Source organism: Aethalodelphis obliquidens, unplaced genomic scaffold (assembly GCF_003676395.1).
Source record: "Aethalodelphis obliquidens isolate GAN/ISIS:26980383/991018 unplaced genomic scaffold, ASM367639v1 scaffold8, whole genome shotgun sequence".
Taxonomy (NCBI): domain Eukaryota; kingdom Metazoa; phylum Chordata; class Mammalia; order Artiodactyla; family Delphinidae; genus Aethalodelphis; species Aethalodelphis obliquidens.
The window spans coordinates 23,496,058-23,523,327 of record NW_020837952.1 but is presented as its reverse complement, the minus strand read 5'-3'; the positions used below and the strand labels follow the sequence as shown (position 1 = coordinate 23,523,327).

General features: G+C 34.9%; 1 protein-coding gene across 1 annotated transcript in view; it reads right to left on the bottom strand.

Moving 5' to 3' along the window:
• ZDHHC17 (zDHHC palmitoyltransferase 17) overlaps positions 1-27,270 on the bottom strand; it is a 106,903-nt gene that overhangs the window by 10,172 nt on the left and 69,461 nt on the right. The window contains exons 9-12 of the mRNA XM_027107080.1: positions 12,119-12,261; positions 10,639-10,739; positions 3,478-3,602; positions 2,179-2,241 (exon numbers count right to left, since the gene is read on the bottom strand). Of these exons, the coding sequence (XP_026962881.1) occupies positions 2,179-2,241; positions 3,478-3,602; positions 10,639-10,739; positions 12,119-12,261 (432 nt within the window). The remainder of the gene's footprint in view (positions 1-2,178; positions 2,242-3,477; positions 3,603-10,638; positions 10,740-12,118; positions 12,262-27,270) is intronic.

The window sequence follows — 27,270 nt, the reverse complement described above, 5'->3', positions numbered from 1 at the left end:
TTGTTCTTACCATCAGATATTTACTTAATAATGAAATTGTATTGAGCAACTCTATATAAAGAACCTGTTTGCTGACTGCAAGACTGATGCCCTCACAATGAAAAAAGAAATGGTTAGAAAATGTGTTTTCCACTTGGGATATTCTTTCTACAATCATAATTTGGCTATATCTGATAAAAATGGGGGTACTTTTAGACAGAAAAGATTATGTTTCAATAGATGTTAAATTCTAGTTTTGTTAATTGAGGTCAGTATTTACTGTCTAAAACTCTCTTCCCAAATGGCTCTTTGTTACTATGTTATGTTATTGTAAAGCTTAACTGAGTTATTAAGAAGATATCCTAAGCTTGTTTCTGAAGCTGATCACTGTAATCGATCTTTGGATGAAGATCAGGTGCCCCATGATCTATAACCAAGGGGCTATGCATACTGGAATAAGTACCATTTAAAGGACTGTCTCCAACCTAGATGAAAGGCTTCTTATCAGGTATTCTCAAGTACCTCATGCACAAGGAAACTGAAGAGAATCAACTCTTAAATTCATATTTCCCAATTAAGAAGGGCCTCTGCATTGAACTGTCTATAGAAAAGACTGCTGACCCCAAATGACAACCACACCAGGATAAGAAAACAACAGCAGTGGTAGGCAGCTGACCCAAGAATCTGTATCAGTCCTGAAGAACCATCCAACTAATTTAATTGAACTGTTTACCAAATGTTTGTCTTCCTATCAAAATGGAAAGTTATTGTTTTACTTCTGACCATACTTTTAACCCCAATGTTCAGGATGGAAAGAAAATTCTCTAGTGAAGTTGTCTAACTATTCATGACATGTACCACTGCTTGCTTTGAGTGTACTGCTAAAAGCACATATACAATGTTTGAATGACAATTTGGTATAATTGATTAAATGCGTAGCCTATAAAGTGTTAAAAAAAAAAAAACAACCTGTTTGCTATATGGCAAGGATATCAGCAATGTATACCTGACTTTGTGGAACAGAATTATATTTTCACAGAATAGTAGAGTATAAAAATGTCCTAAATGTTAAGAATACAATTCTGTAAATTACCTATTGTAAAGCACAGAAACAAAAGCCTTTTTAAAGCATGCTTGAAAATACAAAAGAATCAGTCAGTACCCTAAAGTTGTTACCAAGAGTAAAGCAGTATATATTTTGAACATCCAAAATCATAACTGTTAGGTCAAAGAAACAAACAACCAAACAACTGTTTGGTTAAGTGAAACAACTTAAAAGAATCTGTAGAAGTAGAGCTTAGTTTCAAAAACTCATTCCAGAATCCTAAACTAAGTCAATTATTTTATTATTATTCAACTGTTAAGATATTAGTTCAGTTGTAGTGTATAACTTAAAAGTATAAAAGGGCATTTAGTTTCAAGCATGATTTGGGGATATTTCCATTTCCATGTAGAGAAATATGGTTTAACCACTGCGGCAGTCTGTATATTTTCCACAAGAACTAATTATAAAAATTAAGCAGAAAATCATTAAAACACAAAACAGTATTATTCTATAGAAATTAGATGTCTATGGTAATAAAACAATGTCAGTTTCACTATATCTGATTCCATAAGTAAATGCCATTTAATTTCATATATAGCTTTATCTATGACCTGGTTGAATATGACAATGTTTAATATCAATGATAAAATAGTGCTCTAAGTTGAATAAACACTCTAATACAGATGGATAACTGCTCTAATTGAACCAGTTTAGAGGCCATGTTGTCTTAAAAGTTATCTAATAATTTCCCACTGTGACCTTTAAATATAAGAATAAATTTTCTTAAAATGTAATTAGGATAACAGTATATTAGGGAATCACAGTAAACTTTTGATTTTAAATACTTTTATTACTTAGTTTTTTATTTGTTGAATTACATTTTAAGAGAGAAAAAGAGAATAAGAATGAATACAAATGAATGGCACCACTGAATCAGAAGTGTAGTTAAGGGCTACCATCGGGGGAATAAGGACATTGGAAAGGAGACATCTTTTCACCATCTTTCCTCCTGTACCATGATCTAAAAGGCATTTTGCAGGGGTGGGTCAAGAAATGTGCTCAGTGAAAGAAACTGTCCTGGTTTCCCAAACTCTCTATGCTATGCCACTGGTAGGGGAAGAGGAGAGAGGGAAGAATAAAGAAAAAAATATTACCAAACATGTACTGCAGAATATACTGAGGTCCAGACTTCCTGTCTCTGCAAGTTCAACTATTGTCTGTGAATTAAAAAAAAAAAATTATTCAAAACAGAACAATACCAACTATTGTGCCATCAATATGAGTATCAATACACACTACTAAATATAAAATAGATAACCAACAAGGACCAGCTGCATAGCACAGGGAACTATACTCAATATTTTGTAATAACCTATAAGGGAAAAGAATATGAAACAGAAAAAATATATATATGTATAACTGAATCACTGTGCTGTACACCTGAAAATAACACGACACTGAAAATCAACTATACTTCAATAAAAATAAATATATGAGTAGCAGCAAACACAATGCTCATTTTTAATTAACCAATGTTTTCAGCTAAAGATAATAAAATCTCTTCGCTTACTTCTGCTATTTCATTATAATATGAATACAGGAATTTTATTTCTTGGATATATGAAAAAGCAACCCTAAATTTAGTTATGGGAATATTTCTCTGAGAATAAAACTAAATGACCTATCCTAAGAACTAGTCTCTATAAGGTTTTGATGATTAAGGGATGAATGTAAACCTAAGTCCAATAAAGAACTGAATCTTCAGAACTGGATTATGACTAAGAAAACCTGGCAAATCAATAACCAGTAATGTCTAAAGAATACTGGAACATAAGGGTAGCACTCTTTATGCAGCCTAGAAAGGGGAAGATAAGACCGTAAGAACCTACTAGTGTTTTAATCCATGTGGATAGGAAATAATTCATCAGGATTTGTTCTGTTTTCAGAAACTGGATTAAACAGCTCTTAAAATGATCTAATTGCTTCTAATCCAATTCTCTACTTACCGTGACATCTTTGGATTATAAATTCAGTTTCCTACGTACCTCAGCTATAGATGAGGGGTGCCCTGGATCATATATACAAACATTTCAGTTATTAGAACAATATATCTACACTATCAACCAGTTTAGTGGCCTTCTAATTTACAGTCATTTAACAAACATTTACTGAATGCATATTTATTTGCTGAAGGTTTACAGAGATGTGTAAACTACTGTTATTTGTCCCTCAAAACAATCATAATCCTTATAAAGGAGAGAAAGATGAAATTTTAAAATGTCATGGAACTGTAAGGACTGGCATCACAAGAACACCAAAGGTGAGCACCAACTACACATAATCTCAGTTTGGTTTGAAATTTCTAGTTTCCTTTTTTGTACTCTATTATCTGCTAAAAATACTGATAATCTGGCAATAAAACACAAGTGACTAGTTAGATTGTATCTTGCTACCTTTTTCTTTTGTTCCTCTGTAGCTTTAATAATCCCTGGATCTGATTTCCAAGATTTTCCAAAATTGTAGAAAAGTGCAATACTATTGACAAGGAATGGAAGATGGATAAATAAAAAGTTGAGATGTACCTAAAGTTAAGGAATCTAAAGAAGCAATGAAAACTAGTTATTATTATAGGTAAACTTATAATCTGTAAAATTGTATCACACATACACACAAAAATCTCCAAAAAAATACAAGATGGTTTATTTATTACATCAAAATAGATTACATCTATACATGTTAGTCTACCTATTACATCAAAATAAATACATTTCCCATTCTGCTCATAAATAAGTATAAAAAATAAAAATGTGAATTTTTTATAAACTTTAAATCAGGTAGGGTTATCTGACACTTTTGAAAAGTCAGTGAATACATTATTTTTAAATGATCATTATTTCTTTTGACAAAAATGAAGGGACTTCTCATGTTGAAAGTAATTAGCATATTATTAATATTTTATCTATATGCATTAAAATCTACCAAACACTTAGATATCATACCCATATATTTAAAAGATTGTTTTTACATTCTCTCCGTTGCCATTTTTGCCCACATTCAAGGTGGCCTTAATTTTAGAAAAGGTACTTATAAACCTGCTTAAAACAGAAACAGTTTCTATGTTTACATTTTTCTACCTAATGAAAATATAAGAAATGTACTAGGCACTTATAAGTGAAGAATCAAAGACTATTTTCAATAACACTGGGAGAAATAAAGCAATGTTGCTAGAGCAACACATTTTTGGGACACAAAACATACCATTTTCAAGATTTTACGTAGGTACAAAAGCTATCCACAAAACTTCCCACGAGAATGGTGCCTTCCCTGTACCAGAGAAGAAAGGAAAGACCTCATCACCAAAGCCTGGGAAGGACACTGACAGACAGGGACCTGTGTTCACATACTGACTGCACTAACCCTTCTCTTCCACTAGTCTCCCCACACAGCTCCTAGTCACATCCCCATAACTGACTGCCCCTAGCTCAAACCCTCTGGCTTGTCATTTCTTCACAAATGTATCATTTCTTTGCTAAAAGGCATAAAGATTCCTACTCTGGTCACTTCTTCATTATTTATGAAGGCCCCCATGTACATGTAAAAAAAAAAAAAACCAAAAGATTTAATAAAATGTTAGGCTGGGAATTCCCTGGCGGTCCAGCGGTTAGGACTCCTCACTCTCACTGCCGAGGGCCTGGGTTCGATCCGTGGTCAGGAAACTAAGATCCCACAAGCCACAGGGTGCGGCCAAAAAAAAAAAAAAAAAGATTTTATGTAGTACAAGTATCATACAAACATTCTGTTAAGACATTTGGACATTATCATATATACACACTCTACATTTCTTATGAAGCACAGGTAAGAAAGCACAGCTTCAGGCTTCCCTGATGGCGCTGTGGTTGAGAGTCTGCCTGCCGATGCAGGGGACACGGGTTCGTGCCCCGGTCCAGGAAGATCCCACATGCCGCGGAGCGGCTAGGCCCGTGAGCCATGGCCGCTGGGCCTGCACGTCCCGAGCCTGTGCTCCACAACGGGAGAGGCCACAACAGTGAAAGGCCCACGTACCAAAAAAAAAAAAAAAAAAAAAAAAAAAAGAAAGAAAGAAAGAACAGCTTCATGAATGAAACAATCCTATATTTGTGTGGTAAATATGAAAACACTAAACAACTACTTAAAATACAAGAGGAAAGAAAGGAAGAAGAAAGAGTAGTTAATATCACCTGCCATATATAAAAGTGATTTCTCTTTCTCCAGTCCCCTATTTATTCCCAACTTTCACCATCCTTATTCCCCAAAATCCATGGGTACAGCCAGAAGAGAATAAACAGAAAGTCAAATTTTCAGCTCTTCCAACAGCAAAATTCGCTTAAGAATAAAGCTGGATAAATGTATGTGCAACGAATGCTGAACTGTGGCATTTTTCAGGGCAGTATCTTATTATAACAGTTTCAAAAAGTGCTAACATATAAGTATATATAGGTCAGGTTCTTACAGCCTGGATTAAATTTGCAGGGAGCTAACTAGCAGCTCAGTAAATGACTACAGGTTTGAAAGGGGTATTCAGGAATTAAATATCAGATGAACTTAAAGAATTTCTTTGCTTTTTTAAAGGGAAAGAGATTAGATATCTTCAAATGGTAGTTTAAACTTAGCTTTAGCAATAGATCAGTGCAGTTAATTTAAAACATTTAACAGAAATAATTTTTTGGTATGGCTGTTTTTTGTAAACCTTTTTTCCTAATGAAAGTTAGAAAACACTAAAAAGCATAAAGACAAAAACAATAACTCCACAACCCAGAGATAACTCCTTTTATTTTTGGTATTCTGCACTTTTAATCATAATTGAGATCATTGTGTATTTATTAACATTAATAAAATTTATCACTGACTACAAGCCATTTATTTAGGCTGCACAAAAACCCTATGATAAAGCCTGCTGCTATCCCCATGATAAAACTGAGGCAGAGGTTAATTAAGCAGTCTAAGATTAAAGAATGGATTAGAGGTGGAGCTGGTATTACGAGCTAGGCTCTTACTACCTATGCTATTCTGCCTCTCCAAAGTGCTCTGCAGTATACCCTGGGTCATTAAATATTATGGGAACAATATCTTTGGGTATGAACATTTTTATTGCTTGATATATATTTTTATACCATCAGATTATTTACAGAAAGATACACCAATTTACAACCCCACTAGCAATACATATTTGTTGATCACTATGTTTGCACTAGCATTGAGTAAAGGAAAAGAGCTGCGAATTTAGAAGCAAGAGAAGCACTATTTTATTCTTAATTTGTATTTGTTTTTATGCTTAAACATTCCTCCAATTAGAAATAAAACAAATACTTGTCATCAATGTTTTCATTTAAATGTTTATGGAATCTTCTTTTTCCATTTAACTCTTTAATCTACTTGGATGTTATTTTGATGCCTGCTGTGAACTACAGCTCTAACTTACCATAATACCCCCAAAATGAACCAAAAACAGTCAATCAAACCAACCAAGTGATCCACAAAATGCAAGCAACAACTTTGGAAAGAGGACAAGCCACACTATACCATAAAGTTCAAACTGGAGGTCAAGGAAAGAAGATGATTCTGGTGAGACAGGCCGCCTGGGGTAGTTCTTAATCCCACCTCCATCTGTATTAGTAGTATGGGAAATGTGGATGAAAAGACAAAGTCAGAATTCTTATCAATCCCACCCTGGACTTCTGCTATGGACTGAATCGTGTCTCCCCTCTTCCAAATTCATATGTTGAAGCCCTAACTTATAATGTGACTGTACCTGGAGATAGGCTCTTTAGGAGATAATTAGGTTAAATGAGGTCATAAGGGTGGGGCCCTAACCCAACAGGACTGTGGCTGTATAAGAAGAGGAAAGAAGAGATCTCTCTCACTCTCTTCCTGCCATGTGAGGACACAGGGAGAAGGTGACTGTCTGTAAGTCGGGAAGAGAGCCCTCACCTGAACATAACCATGCAGGCATCCTGATCCAGAACTGTGAGAAAATTAATTTTTGTTGTTTAAGCCACCCACTCTAGGATATTCTGAAATAGCAAAGATCTAAATATCAGAAAGAAGTCATTTTTCTCTAAATTATTCTATAGCTTAAATAGAATTTCAATCAAAATTGCATTAGGCTTCCCATGGAACTTAAGGAGCTGATTTTTAAAAATTTAAGTAGAAGTGCGAAGGGCTAAAAAGAGGTAAGATATTCCTGAGAAACAAAAAGTTGGGAAACTTGGCCTACCAGATATCATGAGTTAAGAGTAAAGCTACAGTAATATGATAATACAGTACTGGTAAGGCACACAGATCAATAAACCGAATAGAGTACAGGAAACTTGATAAATATCGAGGTTGATACTGCAACTGAGTGAGGAAAGAGTGTGTTGGAGCAATGAGTTCTCTAATGAGCAAAAAGGAAGACACTGACCTCTCCCGTCACATCATTCGTTACACACAGTAGTCAAACACATGTGAACTTAAGAACTTTTGTAAGAGTATCTTTAATGACTTCACAGAAACCTGCACATGTGCACAAAAAAAAGATATACAAGAATACTTATAGCAGTATTGTTGGAATTCACAGGTGATGACTGGATACCTAAAGATAGGGATTAAAAAGCTTAGAAAATATGAGAAGGAAACTAGCAGAGATACATGTAAAACTGAAGAAGTCCTAAGAGTAAACTACAGGAAAAAATGCTCAAGAGGAAAATGCATAGGAAAGAATGGTGAAAATGATAATTCTGCACTGTTTTCATTTTTACATATGTAATGATCCAGGCTCCATAAGTTTCTCACATCCACCTTTGGTTTAAGAAGCTTAAGACCTGATTGAAAAATAATTATTTTTAGATATAAAATTCCTAATAAGTTATTTCAAAAGTGTTGCCAACACAATAAACAGTAGACTCTACTGTTTACCACAGTGAATTTTAGAGTTGTTTGATTATTATAAATGAAGTATGGTCAATGAACAAAATTTTCAAATAAATAAAAGCACAAGAAAATCACTCACAAATCTCACACCCAGAAATAACCACAGCTAAAATTACATGTACTCACTTCCGGCTCTTATCTTTTGCACGTTTTAAAATTAGAATCTCTCTGTAAATACAATTTAGTATTTTTTCATTTGTTATATTCTAAGTATGAGCCCATATCACTAAGTCTTAGAAAAGCATTTTAATGGCTATTTTATCATGTACCATATGTCACATAACTGAAAAATCTTTCCTCCTATTCAGGTTGGACATTTAGGTTATTTCCATTTTTTCCCTATTATATTGTAAATGGTACTATGATAAATATCCTTGTAAATAAATCTTTGATCTTATCTCTTATTATTTACTTATAATTAACAGATCAAAGGCCCTTTCTACAGGTTGCTAAATTGCTTTCTAAGAAGGTTTAGGAACTTAAAAATTATGTTCAGAGTAGAAAATAGGGCATTTGAAGACATACTGTATCAGGTCAAAGAGCTGGGTTCTATATCAGACTCTCGATAATTACCTAGCTATGTAACTCTGAGCAAGACATACAACTTCTCTGAACCTCAATTTTTCCATCAGTTAGAAAATAGCATTATGATTTGTGTGATTTATTTTTTTAATCTCAAAGGATTGTTCTGAGAACCAAGTAAAACAACATATCTGAAAGAACTATAAACCAGAAAGTCACTAAACAAATATAACACGTATATGGGGTAATACTTATCTAATGAATAGTAAAAAAGAAAAATAATTTATTATAACAAATGGTTTACATCAATATAATACTCATTACCACCACAAAAGCACTTAAGTTGGGTAACATATTATGAGAACTAAAATAACTTTTATACAGTTGATCCTCATGCCTACGAGCTAGAATTTATTTGTAACTCCAAAATCAATATTGACAGTGCTTTTGCAGTCATTTGTATGTGCAAAGCAGCAAGAAATATGAGTTGCCCTATGCACACATTCCCCGCTGAGTTACATGAGGCAATACTCTGCCTTCTTGTTTAGCATTTGTGTGCTTCTTTTGGTGATTTTGCTGTTTAAAATGGTCTCCAAGCGCTTAAGTGCCATCTGATGTTCCTAGGCACAAGTCTTTATACACAGACTATATAAAACTCTCTGGCATAAAGTTTTCATTATTTGGTACTTTACTAATTATCCTGTTTTTCTCTACTTACATCCAAACAGATTAATAAGAGTACAGCAACAGTCTAAAATTATTTTGAGATGTGAATCTGACTTTTTTTCTTGAACATAAAATTTACTGTCCAATTTAGGAAGCAAAGTTAGAAAATATGTCTGGAATACTGAAGTCATTTCAGAGGTCAGTGCTTTTTTATAAATTTAAAATAATGAGGTACTGAAAATGAGCAGGTATGTTTTACACATTAAATGTTCCAATAAGATAGTTCTAATGCTTAATAAATCCCTGAAGAACAATTTTTATATCAAAGTATAATACAAGCCTAGAATGAGCTAGTGAAAACTGCCACATGGAAAATTTTCAGTAGACACTATGCTAAGAAAGTATTTAAAAGTACTATACTTTCTAAAGGTAATCCTACAATGCTGTGAAAATATAAGAATTAGAAGTGTAGTTACAATTCTGAGGCTCCATTTCACAAAGAAAATTAGCATATTTTGCTTTTGTCTAATACACAAGACAACTTAAAAAGAGTGCAATATTAAAACATGTAACACTGTGAAGTGAAACCAGCTATTAATTAATATTGTTCAGAACAGTTAAAAGTCACTGAATAATTCATACCATTTAAAATCTTATATACTTTTTATAGCAATGTCTTGAAAAATGATTAAGACATTTATGAAACATGTACCTTTATTATAATAAAACAGACTGTCTTACTGGTTGATTTTTTTCTATTAAAAATATCAAAAATTGACATTGTCCTTATTTCTTGAGATGTGAATCTGACTTCTTGAGATGTGAGATCTGAATCTCACACATACACACACATTTACAATTTCAAATTATATTACTTTTTAAAAGTATAGTACATTGAAATAATATGCTGAAGTTAGCAACATTTGAAGATACAGCATTACATGTTTTTCATGAAGCAAAAGAGAAAACTGTTACCTATCACAGCAAAATAGTAAGTTGTGATAATAATAAAATATTTAGAGAAAATAATTTGACACTAAAACATGGAAATCACAGTTCAGTAGAAAGGTTCAGAGTAAGTGTTACAGAATAAGACAAATATGTGTTTCTACCCTGCTTTATTAGAGACTAGCTGTGTGACCTTGGGCAAGAATAACTGCTTACCCTATTTAAGCCTAAATTGTCTCATCTATAAAATGGAGACAACAGTACTAACGTATAGGATGTATACTAAATGGAGCACAAAGTATTTAAGAAAATGCCCTTTAAAAAATCAATAAATGGTCACTATTATTATTATTACTGATATTATTAAAAGCAGCTTTGAAAAGCAATTTATTAAATATGAAACATTTAAAAACAATACATTAGTTCATACTTATTTTTCTAGGAATACTGTTTTACTGTAGCACGTCGTGAGTAGTTCAGCTCTTATGTTAAATTATTATTAAACTAAGACCTTTATAACCAAAGGATATCATTCCAAAACCAGAAGAACCACGTCACATACATCCAGAATTTGGTTGCCAAATATATTCCAAGGGGCAATGCACTATGCATCGAATGATCAAAAAAGGATCTGTAAAACACAAGAAGTTTTATCGAATTTGAACTCCATATTTCATTGTAAAAAAGAATATTTATTTATTTAAATGAAAATCACATATATTCTGTATAGTATACTCTTAACAAAACCCAGAAATCCAGGATGCTTAAGTATCCATACTGTTTTCATAATATTCAATAAGAAATGAGTGCACAGCTGAATGACTCAGCAAGAGTCTTAAGCTACTTTTAATTCATCAGAATTAAAATTATATTCTATGTACTTTTCAACTTTAGAATTTCACTGTATTCCTATTCTCTTAAATCAATAACTCACTTTAGTATATATAGTAACTCTATCACCCAGCATATTACCCACCAAAGACATAATTTGAACAAATGAGCGCAAAGCAATCCCCAAGTTTTTCTCTATGTTTCATCATTACTTCTCCTTACCTACACATTCCCACTAAGCTTTCAGCACATCTTCTCAAAGAGAATGAACTGGCTAACTTGGAGGAATTAAAGGTCATTGTTTACAGAATTCAGGAAAAATAAATACTGATAAATTTTATTAAACATAAGCAGGATCAACCATCCATGTACACTAAGTAGGGAGTATTGCTGAATTCCTACCTACACTACCCCTTGGAGTGCCTAGAAACACTAAAATGAGATTAATTACCTAGAATTAAGCCTCTTCCTGAGAGTTACCACATTAGTGCATTACCAGCCATTCTCATCTCTCTCTGAATTATTTTCAGAACTCTCTTTTGAAATTCTGGTGAAAACAAGGTACTAAAGGAATAGAAATTAGGTGGGAAGTTCTGGATCATAAATGCCTGCCTAGTTTGCTGGATGGGCCACTTTAGGGGAATAGGATCTAGGGATAAGAAGAAAAGGGCATGATCACAATGTTTAAATAAGAAAGGAGAAAGAGAAAATTTTAAAACAAAACAAAACTGAGCGTTACTTCATATGCTTAGACTCTACCTTGTGCTAAAATCAAACCTTTCTTGCACACTGCCTATGATCAAAGAAAATATAATTCCTATGGAAAGGTAAGCGCAAGCATTATAGTTACCCAGAAATAAGCAATGTATATTACATTTAGAGTTCAACAAACTTGAGTCTACTTCTATTGAAATGTCTTAAAGCTGCATTTTAGCCTTAAAAATTATATGTTAGACCTTGTCACTGGAAGTACCTTTAGAGTCCTTTTTAACAACAATGTTAAAAATGTTAAAGATTTCAGATATAAATCTGCCAAAAACTCTTTAACATTAAATTAAGATCAAACAAGTTATATACAGGCAGTGTTCTAAATATACAAAACATTAATTTTATATAGCCAGGTCCAAACTATATTCTTACATGTCCAGTTAAAAATATAGCTAAAAACAACACACTTACTTTGAAAGAAACTGTACTGTAGCCCAAACGCCACCATACATTAGCCCTTTAATGAGCCAAGAATCAATATTTAGGTCTGCTATAAACCCAACCAGCCAAATAACTAGGAAAGGAGTTCCCAGCATTACTTTCTGCCGAAATTCCTGTACAGAAAAAAAAAAAGAGAGAAACTTTTGCATGTTTCAAGTAACCTCAATGTGAATCACTGTTACCTGTGTGAAAACATAGAACAGGGGTGAAATTATTCATTCAAATATATCTACTATGTACAGATACTATTTAAGGTGCTAGCCTCTGTTTTCTAGAAAGAGGTATTAAGTAAACAATTTAAAAGTTCTTGGTTAAAACTGTAGAAAATGAGAATAGAAGTTATAGGACTGGGTCTAGATAGTCAGATACAGAAGACAGCAGTACCACCTGCCAACACGTGGACAGGCTAGAAAACAGTTCATGAAAATACCACCCCATTTTAACAAAAGCATTGATAACTAAGGAGACAAGGGCAACCAGAATGACTGAAGGTCCAACAGCTATATCAGATAAGGAAACCTGAGTATGCTTAGCCTGGAGAAGATATTAATAATACATATAAACAGTATATTAAAACCTTAAAGTAAGATAAAGAATAAAATCAATCTACAGGGTCCCAGAGACCACAGAATGGAGACGATGTGCCTCTGAACACATATCAAAGCAGAGTGCTTAATATTTCAGACATAGTACCATTTCACTTTTGTACTGGTCTGTTAGAAATACTCATAAGTATAAAACCTGCCTGCTTCCCTGGTATCTTCACAGCAACACAAAGTCTACTGCCACTCCTACATAACAGTCCTTCACAAACTTACAAGCAGCTGTTAAGTCTCTCGAGTTACCTTAAGTGACAAAACTATATAAGATATTCCAGCTGTGATCCAACAAAGTTCAGAGTGTAAATATTACTCTCATCATTGAATATTTACCTTTCTGAAGGCCAAGAATATATTATATTATGCCTCTTTTATTTTTAGCACACCTTTCATGCCATTGGCTTCTACTGAAATAAATACTTTTTCATATAAATGACCATGTCTTCCCCAATTCAGCCACTGTAATTCATTTTCTGAACTAATTGTGTAATTTTAACTTAGACTTATAATTAAACATATTGACTTCAGAGTTTAATTTTATGCTGTAGTGAAATAACACCCTTCCAGTTTGTTTCTTCATCTCTATTATGTGTGAATTCCATATCAAGACATTAGAGAAAGTTTACAACTGGGAGGAGAGAGTGTATGACTAAGGGTGGGTATTGGTGGGAGAGAAGGTGGACATGTGTCATTTGAAAAAGTATTTTCTAAAATTATCTTTAACTTGGTTTGTTTTTAGTCAAGACACTTGTTCTCCCTTAGCGATGGCCATATTTTTCATTATTAATGGCCACACTTTTTCATTATTAAAAATTAAGACAATTTACATACAGTGAAATTCACCCTTTTTTGTGTACAGTTCTCTGAGTTTTGATGAATATACACAGTTGTGTAACAAGCATGAATATCAAGACACAGAACAGTCCCATCAAGCCCTGAAATACCTTCTGCCACCAGGCCCAAGCCCTGGCAACCACCAGTCTGATATCTGTCTTTTTACTTTTTCCTTTGCAGGAATGTCACATAAAAGGAGTCATACTGAATGCAGTCTTTTAAATCTGGCTTCTTTCACTTAGCAAATGCATTTGACATTCATCCATATTGTTACGTGTATTAGTAGTAAGTTCCTTTTTAATGCTGAGTATATTCCATTACAGGATGTGTCACAGTCTGGTTATCCATTCCCCAGCTGAGGCATTAAGCTTGTTTCCAGTTTCTGACTGTAAATAAAGACATCATAAGCTCTCACATATAATTTTTTGTGTGAATATAGGCTCATTTCACCTGGTTAAATACTGATGTGTGTGATTTCTGGATTTATTTCAAGCTGTCATTTAATATACGCATTATAATACTGTAAAGATGTAATGGTGATGCGCTGCATATGTAGACATGAAAAATCTATTTTCTTGTATATTTCATTACAGAACGTTTCTAATATATAGTAAATTTGAAAGCATTTTATAGTGAATATCTGTATATCCACCACCCAGATTCTACAATTCAGTAATCTATTTTTTAATTAAACTTTTTATTTTGAAATAATTGTAGATTCACATGCAGTTTTTTTTTTGTTGGGTTTTTTTTTTGCGGTACGTGGGCCTCTCACTGTTGTGGCCTCTCCCGTTGCGGATCACAGGCTCCGGACACGCAGGCTCAGCGGCCATGGCTCACAGGCCTAGCCCCTCCACGGCATGTGGGATCTTCCCAGGCCGGGGCACGAACCCGTGTCCCCTGCATTGGCAGGCGGACTCTCAACCACTGCGCCACCAGGGAGGCCCCACGTGCAGTTTTTTAAATCCATTTTTTAAACTGATGTACAGTTAATTTACAATGTTGTGTTAGCTTCAGGTGTACAGCAAAGTGACTCAGTCATACATATAAAAGAATATATATACATATTCTTCTACAGATTCTTTTCAATTATAGGCTATTACAAGACATTGAATACAGTTCCCTGTGCTATATAGTAGGTCCTTGCTGTTTATCTGTTTTATAGTGTGTATATGTTAATCCCAAACTCCTAATTTATCTCCCCCTACCCCCTGTTATCCCTTCTGGTAACAATAAGTTTGTTTTCTATGTCTGTGAGTCTATTTCTGTTTTGCAAATAAGTTCATTTATATCATTTTTTAAGATTCCACATATAAGTGATATCATATGATATTTGTCTCTGACTTACTTCACTTAATATGATTTCTAGGTCCATCCATGTTGCAGCAAATGGCATTATTTCATTCTTGTTTATGGCTGAGTAATATTCCATTGTGTATATATACCACATCTTCTTTAGGTTGCTTCCACGTCTTGGCTATTGTAAACAGTGCTGCTATGAAAATTGGGGTGCACGTATCTTTTCAGATTAGAGTTTTATCCCGATATATGTCCAGGAGTGGGATTCTTGGATCACATGGTAATTCTATTTTCAGTTTTGTAAGGAACCTCCATACTGTTCTCCACAGTAGCTGCACCAATTTACATTCTCACCAACAGTGTAGGAGGGTTCCTTTTTCTCCATACCCTCTCCAGCATTTATTGTTTGTAGACTTTTTATTGATGGCCATTCTGGTGTGAGGTGATACCGCATTGTAGTTTTGATTTGCATTTCTCTAATAATTAGCTATGTTGAGCATCTTTTCACGTGCCTGATGGCCATGTGTATGTCTTATTTGGAGAAATGTCTATTTAGGTCTTCTGCCCATATTTTCATTGGGTTGTTTGTTTTTTTGATATTAAGCTGTGTGAGTTGTTTGTATATTTTGGAAATTAATCGCTTGTCGGTAGCATCACTGGCAAATATTTTCTCCAATTCTGCAGATTGTCTTTTTTTGTTTATGGTTTCCTTTGCAAAAGCTTTTAAGCTTAATTAGGTCTCAATTGTTTATTTTTGTATTGCCACTACTCTAGGAGACAGAGCCAAAAAAATATTGCTATGATTTATGTCAAAGAGTGTTTGGCTTATGTTCTCCTCTAGGAGTACTATAGTATCCAGTTTTACATTTAGGTCTTTAATCCATTTTGAGGTTATTTTTTGATATGGTGTTAGAGAATGTTTGTTCTTTTTACCTGTAGGTATCCAGTTTTCCCAGCACCACTTACTGAAAAGACTGTCCTTTCTCCATTGTATATTCTTGCCTCCTTTGCCGTAGATTAATTGACCATAAGTGCATGGGTTTATTTCTGAGCTTTCTATCTTGTTCCATTGATCTATACAATCTGCTTTTGTGCCAATACCATACTGTTTTGATTACTGTAGCTGTTTTTCTTTTTTATACAGCAGGTTCTTATTAGTTATCCATATTTACATATTAGTGTATATATGTCAATCCCAATCTCCCAATTCATCACAGCACCAGCACCACCCGCCTCTGCCACTTTCCCCCTTGGTGTCCATACGTTTGTTCCCTACATGTGTGTCTCAATTTCTACCCTGCAAACCAGTTCATCCGTACCATTTCTCTAGGTTCCACATATATGTGTTAATATACAATATCTGTTTTTCTCTTTCTGACTTACTTCACTCTGTATGACAGTCCCTAGATTCATCCATGTCTCTACAAATGACCCAATTCGTTCTTTTTTATGGCTGAGTAATATTCAATTGTATATATTTACCACATCTTCTTTATCCATTCGTCTCTTGTTGGGCATTTAGGTTGCTTCCACGAACTGGCTGCTGTAAATACTGCTGCAATGAACAATGGGGTGCACGTGTCTTTTTGAATTATGGTTTTCTCTGGGTATACACTCAGTAGTGGGATTGCTGGGTCATATGGTAATTCTATTTTTAGTTTTTGAAGGAACCTCCATACTGTTCTCTATAGTGGTTTATCAATTTACATTCCCAAGAGGGTTCCCTTTTCTCCACACCCTCTCCAGCATTTGTTGTTTGTAGATTTTCTGATGATGGCCATTCTAACTGGGGTGAGGTGATACCTCATTGTAGTTTTGATTTGCATTTCTCTAATAATTAGTGATGTTGAGCAGCTATTCATGTGCTTCTTGGCCATCTGTATGTCTTCTTTGGAGAAATGTCTATTTAGGTCTTCTGCCCTTTTCTGATTGGGTTGTTTTTTTAATATTGAGCTGCATGAGCTGTTTATATATTTTGGAGATTAATGCTTTGTCCGTTTGCAAATATTTTCTCCCATTCTGAGGGATGTCTTTTAGTCTTGCTTGTAGTCTCCGTTGCTTTGCCAAAGCTTTTAAGTTTCATTAGGGCCCATTTGTTTATTTTTCTTTTTATTTCCATTACTCTAAGAGGTGGATCAACAAAGATCTTGCTGTGATTTATGTCAAAGAGTGTTCTTCCTATGTTTTCCTCTAAGAGTTTTATAGTGTCCAGTCTTACATTTAGGTCTCTAATACATTTTGAGTTTATTTTTGTGTATGGTGTTAGAGAGTGTTCTAATTTCTTTCTTTTACATGTAGCTGTCCAGTTTTCCAAGTACCACTTCTTGAAGAGACTGTCTTTTCTCCACTGTATATCCTTGCCTCCCTTGTCATAGATTAGTTGACCATAGTTGCATGGGTTTATCTCTGGGCTTTCTAACCTATTCCATTGATCTATATCTCTGTTTTTGTGCCAGTACCATATTGTCTTGATTACTGCAGCTTTGTAGTATAGTCTGAAGTCAGGGAGTCTAATTCCTCCAGCTCCGTTTTTTTCCCTCACGACTGCTTTGGTTATTCGGGGCCTTTTGTGTCTCCATACAAATTTTAAGATTTTTTCTTCTAGTTCTGTAAAAGTGCCATTGGTAATCTGATAGGGATTGCATTGAATCTGTAGATTGCTTTGGGTAGTAGAGTCATTTTCACAATGTTGATTCTTCCAATCCAAGAACACGGTATATCTCTCCATCTGTTTGTATCATCTTTAATTTCTTTCATAAGTGTCTTATAGTTTTCTGCATACAGGTCTTCTGTCTCCCTAGGTAGATTTATTCCTAGGTATTTTATTCTTTTTGTTGCAGTGGTAAATGGGAGCGTTTCCTTAATTTCTCAACATTAGTGTATAGGAATGCAAGAGATTTCTGTGCATTAATTTTGTATCCTGCAACTTTACCTGATTCATTAATTAGCTCTAGTAGTTTTCTGGTGGCATCTTTAGGATTCTCTATGTATAGTATCATGTCATCTGCAAACAGTGACAGTTTTACTTCTTTTCCAATTTGGATTCCTTTTATTTCTTTTTCTTCTCTGATTGCTGTGGCTAGGACTTCCAAAACTATGTTGAATAATAGCCGTGAGAGCGGACATCCTTGTCTTGTTCCTGATCTCAAAGGAAATGCTTACAGTTTTTCACCATTGAGACAGGTATTTGATGTGGGTTTGTTGTATATGGCCTTTATTATGTTGAGGTTGGCTCCCTGTATGCCCACTTTCTGGAGAGTTTTTATCATAAATCGGTGTTGAATTTTGTCAAAAGCTTTTTCTGCATCTAGTGAGATAATTATATGGTTTTTATTCTTCAGTTTGTTAATATGGTGTGTCACATTGATTGATTTGCATATACTGAAGATTCCTTGCAATCCTGGGATAAACCCCACTTGATCATGGTGTATGATCCTTTTAATGTGTTGCTGGATTCTGTTTGCTAGTATTTTGTTGAGGATTTTTGCATCTATATTCATCAGTGATATTGGTCTGTAATTTTCTTTTTTTGTAGTATCTTTGTCTGGTCTTGGTATCAGGGTGATGATGGCCTCACAGAATGAGTTTGGGAGTGTTTCTTACTCTGCAAATTTTTGGAAGAGTTTGGGAAGGATGGATGTTAGCTCTTCTCTAAATGTTTCACAGAATTCACCTGTGAAGCCATCTGGTCCGGGCTTTTGTTTGTTGGAAGATTTTTAATCACAGTTTCAATTTCATTACTTGTGTTTGGTCTGTTCATATTTGCTTTTTCTTCCTGGTTCAGTCTTGGAAGGTTATACCTTTCTAAGAATTTGTCCATTTCTTCCAAGCTGTCCATTTTGTTGGCACAGAGCTGCTTGTAGTAGTCTCTTAGGATGCTTTGTATTTCTGTGGTGTCTGTTGTAAGTTCTCCTTTTTCCTTTCTAATTTTATTGATTTGAGTCCTCTCCCTCTTTTTCTTGATGAGTGTGGCTAATGGTTTATCAATTTTGCTTAACTTCTTAAAGAACCAGCTTTTAGTTTTATGGATCTTTGCTATTGTTTTGTTTCTATTCCATTTATTTCTGCTCTGATCTTTATGAATTCTTTCCCTCTACTAACTTTGGGTTTTGTTTGTTCTTCTTTCTCTAGTTCCTTTAGGTGTAACGTTAGATTGTTTATTTGAGATGTTTCTTGTTTCTTGAGCTAGGCTTGTATTGCTATAAACTTCCCTCTTAGAACTGCTTTTGCTGCATCCCAAGGGCTTTGGATCATCGTGTTTTCATTGTCATTTGTCTCTAGGTATTTTTTGATTTCCTCTTTGATTTCTTCAGCGATCTCTTGGTTATTTAGTAATGTATTGTTTAGCCTCCATGTGTTTGTGTTTTTTACGTTTTTTTCCCCTCTAATTGACTTCTAATCTCATAGTGTTGTGGTCAGAAAAGATGCTTGATATGATTTCAATTTTCTTAAATTTACTGAGGCTTGATTTGTGACCCAAGATGTGATCTATTCTGGAGAATGTTCCGTGTGCACTTGAGAAGAAAGTGTAATCTGCTGTTTTGGGATGGAATGTCCTATAAATATCAATTAAATCTATCTGGTCTATTGTGTCATTTAAAGCTTTTATTTCCTTATTAATTTTCTGTTTGGATGATATGTCCATTGGTGTGAGGTGTTAAAGTCCCCCACTAGTGTTGCGTTACTGTTGATTCCCTCTTTTAGAGCTGTTAGCAGTTACCGTATGTATTGAGGTGCTCCTATGTTGGGTGCATATAATTGTTATATCTTCTTCTTGCATTGATCCCTTGATCATTATGTAGTGTCCTTCTTTCCCTCTTGTAACATTCTTTATTTTAAAGTTTATTTTACCTGATATGAGTACTGGTACTCCAGCTTTCTTTTGATTTCCATTTGCATGGACTAGCTTTTTCCATCCCTTCACTTTCAGTCTGTATGTGTCCCTAGGTTTGAAGTGGGTCTCTTGTAGACAGCGTATATATGCGTCTTGTTTTTATATCCATTCAGTGACCCTGTGTCTTTTGGTTGGAGCATTTAATCCATTCACGTTTAAGGTAATTATCGATATTTATGTTCCTATGACCATTTTCTTAATTGTTTTGTGTTTGTTTTTGTAGGTCCTTTTCTTCTCTTGTGTTTCCCACTTAGAGAAGTTCCTTTAACATTTGTTGTAGAGTTGGTTTGGTGGTGCTGAATTCTCTTAGCTTTTGCTTGTCTGTAAAGCTTTTGATTTCTCCATCGAATCTGAATGAGATCCTTGCCGGGTAGAGTAATCTTGCTTGTAGGTTCTTCCCTTTCATCACTTTAAATATGTCATGCCACTCCCTTCTGGCTTGGAGAGTTTCTGCTGAGAAATCAGCTGTTAATCTTATGGGCGTTCCCTTGTATGTTATTTGCCATTTTTCCCTTGCTGCTTTCAATAATTTTTCTTTGTCTTTAATTTTTGCAAATTTGGTTACTATGTGTCTCAGCGTGTTTCTCCTTGGGTTTATCCTGTATGGGACTCTCTGTGCCTCCTGGACTTGGGTGGCTATTTCCTTTCTTATGTTAGGAAAGTTTTTGACTATAATCTTTTCAAGTATTTTCTCCGGTCCTTTCTCTCTCTTCTCCTTCTGGGACCCCCCCATAATGCGAATTTGTTATGTTTAATGTTGTCCCAGAGGTCTCTTAGGCTGTCTTCATTTCTTTTCATTCTTTGTTCTTTATTCTCTTCTGCAGCAGTGAATTCCACCATTCTGTCTTCCAGTTCACTTATCCGTTCTTCTGCCTCAGTTATTCTGCTATTGATTCCTTCTAGTGTAGTTTTCATTCCAGTTATTGTATTGTTCATCTCTGTTTGTTTGTTCTTTAATTCTTCTAGATCTTTGTTAAACATTTCTTGCATCTTCTCGATCTTTGCCTCCATTCTTTTTCCGAGGTCCTGGATCATCTTCACTATCATTATTCTGAATTTTTTTTCTGGAAGGTTGCCTATCTCCAATTTATTTAGTTTTTTTCTGGGGTTTTATCTTGTTCCTTCATCTGGTACATAGCCCTCTGCCTTTTCATCTTGTCTCTCTTTCTGTGAATGTGGTTTTTGTTCCACAGGCTGCAGGATTGTAGTTCTTCTTGCTTCTGCTGTCTGCCCTCTAAGGCTTCTTGACTGGAATTTTCTTCTTTCGATTGTAATGGTGTAGTCATCGGAGAAAGGCAGAAGGCAGACTGGAACATCTAAGGCAGCAACACTAACATTTTTCTGGCCTTTTAAAAGTATTTACAAAGAGGCTTTCAGAAGATGCTTAGAACACATAACTGCAGTGCTGAAAAGACGAAGAAATCACAAAATTTTCTCTGCTTTTGCATCTGTTTTCTTAACTCCTGGGAATCACCAACGTTTGTCCAGTGTATTTCAGCTGTGATTTACTGAAGCCTCTCACCACAGCAATGGGTTAACCCCGAACTTTGTCTCAGAAGCTCTCTCTTTTCCCTTGTTGACGTTCCCGGCTTGGTTGGAATCTCTGATTACTGTAGCTTTGCAGTATAGTCTGAAGTCAGGGAGCATGATTCCTCCAGCTCCGTTTTTCTTTCTGAAGATTGTTTTGGCTATTCTGGGTCTTTTGTGGCTCCATACAAATTTAAAAATCTTTTGTTCTAGTTCTGTGAAAAATGCCATTGGTAATTTGATAGAGATTGTGTTGAAACTGTAGACTGCCTTGGATAGTATGGTCATTTTAACAATATTGATTCTTCCAATCCAAGAACATGGATCCAAGAACATGGTATACCTTTCCATCTGTTTGTGACGTCTTCAATTTCTTTCATTAGCATCTTATAGTTTTTAGAGTACAGGTGTTTTGCCTCCTTAGGTAGGTTTACTCCTAGGTATTTTATTCTTTTTTGATGTGATGGTAAATGCGATTGTTCCTTTAATTTCTCTTTTTGATATTTCGTTGATAGTGCATAGAAATGAAATAGATTTCTGTATATTAATTTTGTATCCAGTAATCTTATTGAATTCACTGATGAGTGCTAGTAGTTCTCTGGTAACGTCTTTAGGGTTTTCTATGTATAGCATAATGTCATCTGAAAACAGTGACAATTTTACTTCTTCTTTTCCAATTTGGGTTCATTTTATTTCTTCTTCTTCTCTGATTGCTGTGGCTAGGAATTCCAAAACCACGTTGAATTAAAGTGGCAAGAGTGGGCATCCTTGTCTTGTTCCCAACCTTAGAAGGTATGCTTTCAGCTTTTCACCATTGAGTATGATGTTAGCTGTGGGTCACGCAGTTTTAATAAAAAATGTGGACAGATCCCAAGTACTCATTACCCAAAGTTCCCAAAAGGCTAATATCTTGCAAAAGCGTAGTATAATATCACAACCAGGATATTGACACTGACACAATTAAGATACAGAATATTTCCATCACTACAAGGAATATTTCCATCCTTTTATAGCAATTTCCCTCATACCCTACTCCTCACTGCCATATTAACCTCTGCCAACTACTAATGTGTTCTACATTTCCATAATTTTGTCATTTCAAGAATTTTATATAAATGGAATTATATAGTATGTAACCTAATAGGATTGGCTTTTCACTCATAATAGAATTCTCCAAATATTCATTGGGTTATTGTACGTACCATTAGTTCATTCCTTTTTATTGCTGAGGAATACTCCACGGCATGAATGTGTCAGTTTGTTTAATCATTCACCCACTGAAGGACGTTGGGGTTGTTTCTATTTTGGGTTATTATGAACAAAGCTGCTATAAACATTCACATACAAATTTTTGTGTGAATATAAGGTTCCATTTCTCTGGGATAAATGCTTAAGAGTACAGTTTCTGGGTTGTATGGTATTGCATGTTAAGCTTTTTAAAAGAAAATTCCAAACTGTTCTCCAGGTTGCTGTACTTTTTTACATATTCTTCAGCAACAGATGAGTTTCTCGGCATCCTCATCAGCATTTGGTGTTGTTGCAACTTTTTATTTAGTTATTCTGACAGGTATAAAATAGTAAGTCACTGTGGTTTCAATTTGCATTTCCCTAATGACTAAAATGATGTTGAAGATCTTTTCACCTGCTTATCTGCCATTTTTATATATTTTTTGGTGAAAATATCTCTTGTTTAGCCTATTTACTAATTGTATTGATTTTGCACTGCTGAGTTTTGAAAGTTCTTAATACATTTTGGAAACTAGTCCTTTGTTGGAAATGTGGCTTGTAAATACTTTCTCCCAGTCTGTAGTATGCCTTTTCATTCTAATCACAGGGTCATTCATAGAATGTAAGTTTAAAATTTTGATCCAAATCCAAATGATCAATTTTTACCTTTATGGATCATACTTTTTGTGTCAAATCTCTTTGCCTAGCCCTAGATTTTTACAGTTTTACATTTTACATTTAAGTCTTGAACAGTTTTGAGTTAATTTTTTAATACAGTGTGAGGTTTGAGCAGAGGTTTATTTTTTTGCCTTTGCATGTCCAAATGCTCCAATATCAATTGGTGAAAAGGCTGTCTTTCCTCCATTGAATTGCTTTTACACATCTGTCAAATGTCAGTGGGCATACCTCTGTGGTTCTACTTCTGGGCTCTCTATTTTGTTCCACTGATCACTTTATTCCTCCAGCAATACTACACAGTCTTGATTACTGAAGCTATATAGTAGGTCTTAAAACTGCAAAGAGTGATTCCTCTTTTTCAAAATAGTTTTAGCTATTCTAAGTCTACTGTCTTTCCATATAAATTTTGGAATAATCTTGTATATACTAATAAAAAATTTTGCTGGAATTATTTAATTACATTAAACCTGTATATTAACTTGGGGACAACTGACATATTTACTAAGTTGTCTTCCAGTTCATGAACACAGTATGTCTCTCCACTTATTTAGGTCATCCTTGATTTCCTTCATTGGCATTTAAAATGTTTCAGCATACAAGTACTTTACAACTATTTACAGAGCAACTCTCTAGGAAAATGACCTTTAGACTAGCAGAAAGGATTTTCCATAACTAAAGAAATAAAGACGGAACCACAATGAGATGGGTAGGAGGGGTGGAGACATGGTATAATCAGGGCTCACATCCCCAGGATCAGTGACCCACAAATGGAAGGAATATCACAATTGTGGAGGCCTTTCCTCTATGAGGGAGAAGGGGTCTGAGCCCCGTGTGGGACTCCTCAGTCAACGGGTCCTGCACCAGGAAGTAAAGCTCCCAGAATTCCTGGCTTTGGAAACCGGCAGCACCCATGTTCAGGAGAGCTGGAGGGCTACAGGAAACAGAGACTCTGCTCTTAAAGGACCCTGGAAAAATCTGAGATGCTCCAAGTCTCAGCACAAAGAGGCAGCAGTTAGAAGCCTGGAACAGATCCACTTGCTGATCTTGGAGAGTCCTCTGGAGAGGCAGGAGGCAAATGAGAGACCCCTGCTGATACAAAAGCTGGTAGCAGCCATTCTGGGAAACTTCTTCTACCCTAATAACACTAGGGTGGGCAAGCACCCTTTTAGAATCCTCCCTCTAGCCTATTAGTACCCAGAAACTGGCCCACCCTCCAGCTGGGTGGCACCATCTCTGAGCACTGCCCCCCCCACCATCTGGGGCCACCCAAACAGCCAATCAATCAGTATGCTATACTACATTAACAAACTGAAGAATAAAAACCATATGATTATCTCAGTAGATACATAAAAAGCTTTTGACAAAATTCAACATCCATTTATGATAAAAACTCTCAACAAAGTGGGTAAAAGGAAACATACCTCAACATAAAAAAGGCCATATATGACAAACCCACAGCTAACATCATACTCAGTGGTGAAAAGCTGAAAGCATTTCCTTTAAGATCAGGAACAACACAAGGATGCACACTCTTCTACTTTTATTCAACACAGTATTAGAAGTCCTAGCCACAGCAATGAGATAAGAAAAAGAAACAAAGGGAATCCAAATTGGAAAGGAAGAAGTAAAACTGTCACTGTTTGCAGATGACATGACACTAGATTCAGAAAACCCAGAAGACACCACCAAAAAACTACTAGAACTAATAAGTGAATTCAGTAAAGTTGCAGGATACAAAATTAATAAACTAAACTCTGTTGTAATAACAAACCATTAAAAAGAGAAATTAAGTAAACAATCCCATTTACAAGTGCATCAAAAAAAATACAATACCTAGGAATAAATCTAACCGAAGAGGTAAAAGATTTGTACTCTGAAAACTATAAGACATTGATGAAAGAAACTGAAGACGACACAACAAATGGTAAAACATACCATTCTCAAAGACTGGAAGAATTAATATTGTTAAAATGACCACACTACCCAAGGCAATCTACAGATTCAGTGTGGTCCCTATCAAAATACCAATGACATTTTTCACAGAACTAAAACAAGTAATTCTACAATTTGTATGGAAACACGAAAGACCCTGAATAGCCAAAGCAATCTTGAGAAAGAACAAACTGAAGTATCACAATCTGTGATTTCAAACTATACTGCAAAGTTAACAGTAATCAAAACAGTATGACACTGGCACAAAAACAGACACACAGATCAATGGAACAGAATGGAGAGCCCAAAAATAAACCCATGCTTATATGATCAATTAATCTACAACAAAGGAAGCAAGAATATAAAATGAGGGGGAAAAACCCTTTTCATTAAATAGTGTTGGGAAAACTGGACAGCTACATGTAAAAGAATCACACTGGACTAGTTTCTCACATCACACACAAAAATAAACTCAAAATGGATTAAAGACTTAAATGTAAAACCTGAAACATAAAACTCCTAGAAGAAAACAGGCAGCATGCTCTTTGACATCAGTCTCAGCAATATTTTTTTGGCTCTGTCTCCTCAATCAAGGGAAACAAAACCAAAAGTAAACAAATGGGATTGCATGAAACTAAAAAGTTTTTCCACAGTAAAGGAAACTAACAACAACAACAAACCAAAAGGGCAGCTCACTGAATGGGAGAAGATATCTGCATATGATGCACCTGATAAGGGGTTAATATCCAAAATATACAAAGAACTCATATAACTCAACATCAAAAAAACAAACAACTCAATTATAAAGTGGGCAGAGGACCTGGAATAGACATTTTTTCAAAGAAGATATACAAATAGCCAACAGACACATGAAAAAAAGATGCTCAACATCACTAATCAGGGAAATGCAAATCAAAACCAAAACAGGATACCACCTCAGACCTGTGAGAATGGCTATCATCAAAAAAGACAAGAAATAACAAATGTTGGCAAGGATGTGAAGAAAAGGGAATCCTTGTGCACTATTGGTAGAACTGTAAATTGGTACAGGCACTCTGGAAAACAGTATGGAGGGTCTTCAAAAAATTAAAAATAGAACTGACACATGACCCGGCAATTTCACTTCTGGGTATTTACCCAAAGAAACAAAAAGACTAATTAGAAAATATATATACACCTCAATGTTCACTTCAGTATCATTTACAATAACCATGATATGGTAGCAACTTAAATGCCCATTGATAGAGATGAATAGATACAGAAAATGTGATCTATATACACAACAGAATATTACTCAGCCATAAAAAAGAATGAAATCTTGCCATTTGTGACAACATGAATGGATTGAGAGGTATTATGCTAGATGAAATAAGTCAGAGAAAGACAAATATCATATGGTCTCACTTATATGGAGAATAAAAAAACAAACAAACAAACCAAAAACAGACTCAGAGATACAAAGAACAGGTGGTTGCCAGAGGGGAGGGGGTTGGGGGTGAAAGAGATGAAGGGGATTAAGAGGTACAAACCTCCAGTTATAAAATAAATAAGCCATGGGATGTAATATATAGCATAAGGAATATGGTCAATAATATTGTAATAAATTTGTATAGGGACAAACGGTTACTAGACTCAATGTGGATCATTTCATAACGTATACAAATGTGAAATCTCTGTGTAGTACATCTGAAACTGACATAATATTGAACATCAACTACATTTCAATTTTAAAAAGTTATGTTTACACTATACTGTAGTCTATTAAGCATGCAATAGCATTATGTCTAAAAAATCACTGTACACACTTTAAGTAAAAAATACTTTATTGCTAAAAAATGCTAACCATCATCTGAGCCTTCATCAAGTCATAATCTTTTTGCTGGTGGAGGGTTTGAAATATTGGGAGAATTACCAAAATGTGACATGGAGATACGAAGTAAGCAAATGCTGTTGGAAAGATGGCACCAACAAGAGTTACTAGATGCAGATTGCCACAAACCTTCACTTTGCAAAAACAAACAAACAAACAAAAACAAAATATCTGTGAAATGCAATAAAATGAGGTACGCCTATAGTTTTCCTTTTTGTACTGTCTTCGCCTGCTTTTGGTATATGTCATTTCCATTCTGCTA